Source organism: Eptesicus fuscus, chromosome 6 (assembly GCF_027574615.1).
Source record: "Eptesicus fuscus isolate TK198812 chromosome 6, DD_ASM_mEF_20220401, whole genome shotgun sequence".
NCBI lineage: Eukaryota > Metazoa > Chordata > Mammalia > Chiroptera > Vespertilionidae > Eptesicus > Eptesicus fuscus.
In genome coordinates, this window is record NC_072478.1 from 25,214,268 (window position 1) to 25,224,714 (window position 10,447).

The following is a 10,447-nucleotide window of genomic DNA, read 5'->3' on the forward strand; positions in this document are numbered from 1 at the left end:
GGAGCCCTCAGGGGATGTCTGACTGATGGCTTAGGTCCAGGGGAGCGGGCCTAAGCCATCAGTCAGACATCCTTAGTGCTGCCATGGAGCAGGGAGAGCCTCCTGCCACCACTGCTGCACTCTCCAGACGTGAGCCTGGCTTCTGGGAGTGCACTGACCACCAGGGGGCAGCTCCTGCATTGAGCATCTGCCGCCCTGGTGGTCAGTGCATGTCATAGCGAGCAGTTGAGTGGCCTTAGCATATCATTAGCATATTACTCTTTGATTGGTTGAACGGATGACCGGACACTTAGCATATTAATCTTTTATTATATAAGATTTTGGATATTAGCCCCTTATTGGAGGTATTGTTTGAAATATTCTCTCCTATTCTGTTGGTTGCCTTTTTGTTTTATTGATGGTTTCTTTTAATGTGCAGAAGCTTTTTAGTTGATATAGTTTCACTTTTACTTTCCTTGAGACCAAGGTCCATAAGTTTAGTACCTATGTTTTCTTCTATGTATTTTGTTTTAGGTCTTATATTTAGGTCTTTGATCCACTTAGAGTTTATATTTATGTATGATGTCAAATAGTGGTCCAGTTTCATTCTTTTGCATGTAGCTTTCTACTTTCCCCAACTCCGTTTATTGAAGAGGCTTTCTTTTCTCCATTGTATGGTTTTGGCTGCATTGTCAACAATTAGTGGCTCTTAATTCTGTTCTATTGGTCTCTGTGTCTATTTTTCTATCATTACTGTTTTGCTCATTGTAGCTTTGCAGTATTATTTGAAGGCAGGGAGTGTGATACCACCAGCTTTGTTCTTTATTTTTAGGATTGACTTGGCTGTTTAGGGTCTTTTTGTTTCCATGCAAATTGAGGATTTTTTTGTTCTATTTCTGTTAAAAATACCATTGGGATTGTGATGATGGATTTCATTATATCTGTATATTGATTTAATATGGCGATTTAAACTATCTTTCAGTCCATGAACATAGAATATTTTTCTACTTATTTGTGTCTTCTTCAATATCTTTCAATAATGTCTTGTAGTTTTCAATCTATAGGTCCTTCACATTCTTTGTTAAGTTTACTCTTGGGTATTTTATCTTTGTTGCAATTGCAAGTGGAATTTTTTTCATTTTTCAAATGAAATTTCATTGTTAGTATATAGATATCCAATAGACTTTTATACATAGATTTTGTACTTTGCAGCTTTACTGTGTTTATTGTTTCTAGTAGTGTGTGTGTGTGTGTGTGTGTGTGTGTGTGTGTGTGTGTGTAGTCTTTAAGGTTTTCTATATTTTAAAAAACATGTAATCTTCAAAAAGTGACAATTTTACTTCTTCACCCCCAGTTTGGATGCCCTTTATTTATTTCTCTTGCCTGAATGCTCTGGCTAGGACTTTTAAATACTATGCTGAATAGCAGTGTGAAAGTGAGCATCCTTGTCTTATTCCTGATCTTAGAGGAAAAGCTTTCAGTTTTCACTATTGAGTATGCTGTTAGCTGGGGGTTTGTCATTTATGGCCTTTCGTATATTGAGGTATTTTCTTTCTATATTCGTTTTATAAATGTTTTCATCATAAATGGACATTATATCTTGTCAAATGCTTTTCCTGTATTGATTAATACGATCACTATATCACATTGATCAATTTGCGTATGTTAAACCTTCTTTGTGCCCCCTTCTTTGTGAAATGAACCCCACTTGGTCGTGATGTATTATCTTTTTAATGTATTATTGTATTTGAGTTGCTAGTATTTGTTTAGGATTTTTGCATTTATATTCCTCAGAGATATTGGTTTATAATTTTCTCTTTTTGGTGTGTTGTCCATGCCAAGTTTTGGTAACAGGGTAATGTTGGCCTCATAAAATTAGTTAAGAATTATTGTCTCTTCTTTAATTTTTTTGGAAGAGTTTGATAGCATAGATTTTAGATCTTATTTTATTGTTTGGTAGAATTCACTAGTGAAGTCATCTGGTCTTTGATTTTTACTTTTTGGGAGGATTTCGATGTCTGTTTCAATTTCCTTACTATTGATTGGTCTATTTAGATTTTCCAGTTCTTCCTGATTCAGTCTAGAAAGGTAATATATTCTTAACAACTTATCCATTTCTTCTAGGTTATTGAATTTGGTGGCATGTAGCCTCTCATAGTATTCTTGTATCATCCTTGGTATTTCTGTGATGTCTACTGTAACCTCTCCTCTTTCACTTCTGATTTTGTTTTCCTTTTCTCTTTTTTCTTTCATTAGTTTAGCTAGAGTTTGTCAATGTCATCAATCTTTTTTTAAAAGGATAATTTATTGAGTTTTAGAAAGAGAGGAAGGGAGAGGGAGAAACATTTGGTATGAGAGTATAATATCGATTGGCTGCCTCCTGCACACCCCCTACTCGGGATCGAACCTGCCACCCAGGCATGTGCCCTGAGTGGGAATTGAACCAGCAACCCTTAGTGCCCTGAAAGATGCCTAATCAATAGAGCCACACTGGCCAGGGAAATTTTATCAATATTTTAAAGAACCAGCTTTTTAAAATTATTATCACTTTTTTTCTGTTTGCCTCTTCGTTCCTTATTTTTTATATTATTATCTAATTTTTATTATTCTCATTTTCGGCTTTATTTTTTTTTCTAGTTCTTTAAGGTGAAATATTTGGTTGTTAACTTGAGATTTTTTCTTCTGTCTTGAGATAGGCCTCTATTGATATAAACTTCCCTTTTATTACTTTTTTTTATATATCTCCCTACTTTTGATATGTTATATTGTCATTCTCATTTGTTTTTATGTATCTTTTTATCTCTTTGACCCAGTCATTGTTTTATAGTATGTTGGTTAAATTCCACATATTTGTATTTTTTCCCCACTTTATATTTTTAAATTTATTTCCCCCCCAATCCTCAGGATATTTTGAAAGAGAGAGAGAAAGGTGTGAGAGAGAAACATCAATTGGCTGCCTCCTGTACGTGCCCCACCCGGGGATCAAACCCGCAACCCAGGTATGTGCCCTGACCAGGAATCAAACCTGCAACCTTTTGGTGCACGGGATGACGCTCCAACCAGCTGAGCAGCCCGGACAGAGCTTCCCTGTTTTATTTTTGCACTTGACTTTGTGTGGGAGAATATTCTTGGTATGATTTTAATCTTAAATCTGTTGAGGCTGGTTTTGTGTCACAACATATGGTCTACTCTTGAGATAGGTTCCATGTACACTGGAGAAGAATATATAACTTGGTGTTCTGGGATAAAAAGCTCTGCAAATATCGATTATGTCCATTTGATCTAATGGATCACTTAAGGCTAATAATTTCTTATTGGTTTTCTGTTTGGATAATCTATCCGCATCTGTCCATGGATTCTCTAATAATTTAGTGTAGTGCTCAAAACAAGCTGGTTCACTGTATTATTCAAATGTTCAATACCCTTACCAAAATTCTGTCCTCTTGATCTATTACTAAAAATGATATGATAAATTCTCTTCATATGGTGTGGTTCATAATTTTTTCCTATACTTCTGTTAGTTTTTTTTTCCTTTTTGTAACATAAGTCTATGTAAAATGCATATTAGTAGCTCTTTTTTACCCCTTTTAAGTGAATTTTTCCTTTGTTATTACATAATGACTTCCTTTTCCCTTTTAATGCCTTTTGCCTTAAGTATTTTTTATCTGATATGAATAAGATATCCAACTTCCCTTTGGTTAGCTTTCTTGGTATAGCTTTACCATTCCTTTATGTCATTATAGTTTAGGTGTATCTCTTGCACGTGTGAGATGTTAGGATTTGTTTCTTTTTGTCCAGGCTGAGAGTCTCTGGTTTTAACGACTTAAGACATTTAGATAATTGTTATAGTTACTCCTATAATTTGTGATTTTTCTTTGCTTCTTATATCTTCTTGTCTGAAAGTGGTTTGATTAAAATCTCTTTATTTCTGTTATGCCCCTACTACAATTTAGAAGCCATATGTTTTGTACTCATTTTTTTAGTGGTTACACCTAAGGTTTAATCATATACATTTTATATAGAAAGTGCAAAATATTCAATATTTCTATTATTTTGCAACTCAATACAAGAATCTTACAACTTTTATTCTATGCCCCTCCTCATCTTAGTATATTTCTGCCTCATATTTTTATATATCTTGTTTACATGCACAGTCTCACTACAATTATTATTAACTATTTTGAAATTAAATAGTTTGCTTAAATTTATATATATACTAGCGTTCCCGTTGCAGGAAAAATCCTGCAATAGGATTTCCTGCTGCACTCTACCCCGCCTCCATTCCTCCCTTGTCGCCCGCCCCCCCTTCTCCGCCAGCCCGCCTGCGTTTTATATATATATATATATATATATATATATATATATATATATATATATATATATACCAATTTCTTGAATGCTCATTGCTTCTTGGATATCACTCTTGTCTGGATTTAATTGGTTTTATCCTAAAGTAAATCTTTACTAGTTTTTATCTTCAGCAAGGTTTCTTGCATGATACACTCTCTCAATCTTTGTCTGAAACAGGAATATTAAGTTAAGCATCTTGGAACCAAGCTTTGATATATGAGTTGCTTTAAACACTTCATCAATAGTCTACGATGCAACAAATGTATAAGTTGGTATCATAATTAATCAAGATGGGCAATTAGGTGTAATCTCATCTAATTTTCCAAAATCATTTCTACAGCGTTCACCTAATTTCCCCCTTTCAATACTTCCAGAGGAATTATACCCATGGAACCAAGGAACCAAACCAGTATATCCGAATTCATCCTCCTAGGACTTTCAGAAAAAACAGAAATGGAGCCTCTCCTCTTTGCTCTGTTCCTTTGCATGTATGTGATCACGGTAGTGGGGAACCTGTTGATCATCCTGGCCATCAGCTCAGACTCCCACCTCCACACTCCCATGTACTTCTTCTTAGCCAACCTGTCCTTGGTTGATTTTGGCCTCGCCACCAACACTGTCCCCAAGATGCTGGTGAACATTCAAACTAAGAGCAAATCTATCTCCTATCCGTGCTGCCTGACCCAAATGTACTTTTTCCATTTTTTTGGCATCGTTGACAGTGTCTTAATTGCAGTGATGGCTTATGATAGGTTTGTGGCTATATGTCACCCCTTACACTATACCACCATCATGAGCCCGCGCCTGTGTGGCCTGCTGGCTGGTGGTCCATGGGCGTTTTCCTACTTTATCTCTCTCACACACATCCTCCTGATGGTGCACCTGGTTTTCTGTGGCAACAAGATTCCTCACTACTTCTGTGACCTCAATCCCCTTCTCAGACTTTCTTGTACTGACACTTCTGTGAACAAGATCTTTGTGCTCATTGTGGCCGGGATGGTGATAGCCACACCTTTCATCTGCATCCTGGCTTCCTATGCTCGCATCCTTGTGGCCATCATGCAGGTTCCCTCGGCAGGTGGCAGGAAGAAAGCCTTTTCCACCTGCAGCTCCCACCTGTCTGTGGTTGCCCTCTTTTATGGGACTACCATCGGGGTCTATTTGTGTCCTTCGTCAGTCCACACAGCTGTCAAGGAGAAAGCCTCTGCTGTAATGTACACTGCAGTCACCCCCATGCTGAACCCCTTTATCTACAGCCTGAGAAACAGAGACATAAATGGGGCACTGAGGAAGCTCATCAATAGAAAAATTACCTCATCTTCCTAACCACCAGGACACCTGGAAGTTTCTGGGTAATAAGATGCAAACATCTGGGTTCTTGGGTAAATATCTGGAATTTTTGAGTTGGGAGAGTAACCACTTGGAATTTTAAATTGCAGAAGATTAAAAGGAAACCTCAAATGACCCTGTCACTATTTTCCCAATTAGTGAGACCAATAAGAGTCCTTTTGTGTATGTCTTATGCCATATTTCCAGAAGAATCAGTCTAGTTCTACCAGACTGGAGTTACCATAGTTCAGAATCCATTTAGTACTCAGCAAATGCTATTGAGTATCTATTATGAGCTTGATGTAGGTCCTGGCCATCATGTGATGAGCAGGAGAGACACATGACCTATAGCTTGGAAGATCCCAATAATTGAGTGTGGAAGAAGACATTAGATGTAAACCTATATAATAAAAGGCTAATATGCAAATTGACTGAATGGCAAAACGACCAGTCGCTATGATGCGCACTGACCACCAGAGGGTAGACACTCAATGCAGGAGCTGCCCCCTGGTGGTCAGTGTGCTCCCACATGGGGAGCACCGCTCAGCCAGAAGCTGGGCTCATGGCTGGCGAGCGCAGCAGCGGCGGCGGGAGCCTCTCCTGCCTCCAAGGCAGGCAGACATCCCCTCGAGGGGTCCCGAACTGTGAGAGGGCACAGGCCAGGCTGAGGGATCCACCGCCCCCCAGTGCACGAATGTCATGTGCTGGGCCTCTAGTTATAATAGAATGGAATATATACATGAAGGGAAGGATAGAATACAGCAGAAACACTTGAGAGAACCTGAAAGGTGGGGTCTCATCTCAAAGGATAAGATGGTGTTATTGAGGCAAATACAAGGAGTAAAAGTATCAGATAAAGAAACAGTATGTGAAAGGTGAAAGAGCAAGAGAAAGAGAGAAGAATGTATTTATGAAAGAGAAAATCTAGTTATGGTGACTGTCTTGGGAAATGCCACATCAAGAAGAGCTTTAGGGTCAACTCAAGAGTTCTCTTTCCAAATAACAACCAGGCCATTAATTTGACTTCCAGAAACAAAAGTCAGGGAGGATGTGAATGAGATGTATGTTCCCCCTCCTCCTCACTCCTATCCTGTCTTCTGGGGAGGGGAGATGGAGTGTGCTAGGGAAAAGTTGTGGAAGACACAGGGAGAAAGGTTCAGACCATGCACTGAGAAATGGAGGAACCACCACCTGATGGCACGTAACTTCATAGCCAAGGATATGAAGGGTGATATCAACCTACTGAGTCATGACTTTAAATCAGAAGGAAGCTGAGGCATGTCTCAATCACTACATATTTGTGTGGGATGCATTTAAGTAGTAGCACTGCTTAGGACAGAAATGAGAGCTATTCATTTTGAGTGCGTCTTGTGCCACACACCATATTATGTTTCTTTGCACTATCTCATTTCCTTATCCTAAAGTCCCCATCAAGGCAATAAATTATATTTATGCCTATTGTGAAGTAATCCTCATACTCATATGGATATTTGCAACTAAAATGGAAAGTGCAGTGACTTTCACTGGGGTCAGAAATTTTCAAATGGTGCTAAGGAGGTGACATCATCTTGAGCAGAAAGACTTTGAATAATCATACATTTAATTTACTTATGCTACTTCCTTCCAGGGAGGATTAAATTAGACTTTCTCAGTTAAACAAGAAAAACTCCAGACCTGGCCCTGTTGTAGGTTAAAAAAACACAAACCACGAAGCTTTCTGGTGGATATTCTGGTGAATAAAATCCAGAATCTAAGAGTATTGGTGTTTGCCATGGGTACCCACCCCCTGGTTATGGTAAGAGATTTTTATTGGGTGAAAGCTGACCAGGTAAGGTCCCTGGTCTCCTGCCAGATGCCTGCAAGTAGTTAATGTGCTGACAGGAGAGGGTTGGAATGGCCAGAGGCCTGGAAAATTATTAGAATTTGGGGGCTCACAGAATTTTGGGAATACTTTTCTCTCTTATCCAACTATTTAGCTCCCTTCCTCCTCTGTGCAATGAGAGATGCCAGTGCTAATAAAAATCTCTTAAGATTCTGTCAGCCAAACTATTTCTGTCTGGTTTAGTGTTAAGAAGTTAAGGCCACAACTCTAGAAGAGGTTGTCCTGGTAGCCTTTATAATATCAACTTCCCATATTTGTTGGTATCAACAAATATTTGATTCACTCACTCATTCAATCATTCATTCAACAAATATTTGCCAGTGTCTACTCTATGCAAGTTATTGCTCTAAGCACTGGCAATAGAGCAGTAAGCAAAAGAATAAAAGTAGTTATTTTCTGTGACTACAAAGTTTTAGTACAAGGGAGTTTTGTTTTTTGTGTGGTTTTTTTTTTTGGAGAGGGAGGTGGTGGGTAGAACTACTCTGTATCCTGATATCAGAGCAATGACTTTGAAGGTGCCAAAAAATGTAAGTAGTGTTCTACCTCCCAATATCTTATAAAAATATACATGGAATAAAATTCCAAGTACTGTACACCATAAGAAAGGTAATTTTACTGATATCAGTTTAAAACAAAATTAAATAATAGAAAATAAAGCAAACATTCCCAGTCCAGCAGGAAAAACATCAATAATAAAAATAGCTATAAATAAAATATAACTATGAATATAAATACTTTTAAATGTGAAAACAATTACCAATGGTGAGAAGGACTTCAAAGGCATCATGGAAGGTCATGTGAAAGAGACAGATGGAAGGTATTTTATTTTATTTTTAATTTTTAAAAATATTTCTTTATTCATTTCAGAGAGGAAGGGAGAGGGAGAGAGAGATAGAAACATCAATGATGAGAGAGGATCATTGATTGGCTGCCTCCTGCACGCCCCCTACTGGGGACTGAGCCCACAACCTGGGCATGTGCCCTTGGTCGGAATTGAACCTGGGACCCTTCAGTCCGCAGGCTGACGCTCTATCCACTGAGCTGAACTGGCTAGGGCAGATGGAAGGTATTTTAATCTGGTGATTTCTGAGGGTAATCAGTCTCTATTAAGGTAACTTCTGAGTTGATTTACTCACTCATTCAATCATTCACACCAAGAAGGAAGTATTTCTGGGAAGGAGGTGACAAGAAGGAAACTGCACAGGCAAAGTCGGGAACAGTATTTAACATGCTTTAAAGAGTTGTCTATGTTTTTAATATGTATATTTAGATTTTATCCTTTCTCAATCTTGGAACAAAATCCTGCAAGCATTTTAAACCCAATGTATAACTCAGGTTAAAAGAACCAGCAGTACAGCAAAAGAGAAAAATCAATATAACAAAATGGCAACCGACAAAATGGGAGAAGATATTTCAAACAATACTCTGATTATGGGCAGATATACAAAATAAATAAAGAACTCATACAACTCAACACCAGAAAAACAACCAACCCAATTAAAAAGTGGACAGAAGACCTGAATAGACACTTCGCTAAAGAGCACATACAGATGGCCAATAGACATATAAAAAGTTGTTCATCATCACTAAACATCAGAGAAATGCAAATCAAAACCACAATGAGATACTATTTGTCAGAATGGCTATCATAAATAAATCAACAAATATAAAATGTTAGTGGAGATATGGAGAAAAGGGAACCCTAGTGCGCTGTGGGTGGGGATGCAGATTGGTGTAACCACTAAGCAAAACAATGTGGAGGTTCCTTAAAAAAATTAAAAATAAAATTGCCTTATGGCCCAGCAATTTCATTTGTAGGCATATAGCTGAAGAAACCCAAAACACTAATATAGGCACTCCCATGTTCATTGCAGCGTTATTTACAATAGCCAAGATATAAAAGCAAACCAAATGCCCATCATAGATGAGTGGATAAAAAAAAGCCATGGTAAATGTATACAAAGGAATACTTCTCAGACATAAAAATGAATGAAATCTTCCCTTTTGCTATGGCACGGATGGACTTAGAGGATATTATGCTAAGTGAAATAAGCCAGACAGAGGAAGACAAATACAATGATGATTTCACTTATATGTAGAATATAAAGGACAAACAAACTAGAAATAGACTCATAGATACAGACAACAGACCAACAGTTGATAGAGGGGAGGGGGCTGGGGACTGAGGGAAAAAAAGGGGAGGGATTAAGGAGTACAAATTGGTAGTTACAGAATAGCCACGGAGATGTGAATTACAGTGTAGGAAATATAGTCAATGATATTATAATAACTATGTATGGGGCCAGGTGAGTACTTTAAATATCAGGGGGAACACTTTGTAAAGTATATGATCATCTAAGCACATTTCTGTACACCTGAAACTAATATAGGATAATATTGAACACATTAAAAATAATTAAAAAACATTTCATATAATACTGGTGATGATGAACTCCTTTAGCTTTTTCTTATCTAGGAACCTGTTTATCTGTCCTTTGAGTCTAAATGATAGCTTTGCAGGATAGAGTAATCTTGGTTCAGACAGTTCCATCACTTCCTTGCTATATGACCTTAGGCCATTATCTTGTATCTTCTGCACCTCAGTTTCCTCATCTGTGAAATGAGGTAATAATAGTACCAGCCTCACAGCTTTGGGTAAGGAATAAAGAAGGTTATTATGTGTAAAGTTATAAGAACAGTGCTGGACACTTAGTAGTTACATGGGCAGCAAATTATAACAATTATTATTATTGTCATTATTATTATTATGGTATGTACTTTTCTGTGATCACTTGAAATTTGTGTTTACTAAACAGTGAAGCATTGTAAACGATGAAGTGCAATAATTTTAATTGCCAAATGTAAACATTACTTCATATATGAACTGAATATAAATAATGTCATTAA

At 37.6% G+C, this 10,447-nt stretch overlaps 1 protein-coding gene across 1 annotated transcript; it reads left to right on the forward strand.

Moving 5' to 3' along the window:
- The first annotated feature begins 4,716 nt into the window (after positions 1-4,716).
- On the forward strand, positions 4,717-5,655 carry LOC103303150 (olfactory receptor 24). The gene has a single exon (XM_008160176.2). It carries the CDS (start codon positions 4,717-4,719, stop codon positions 5,653-5,655), a length of 939 nt encoding a protein of 312 aa, XP_008158398.1.
- The last annotated feature ends 4,792 nt before the right edge of the window (positions 5,656-10,447 follow it).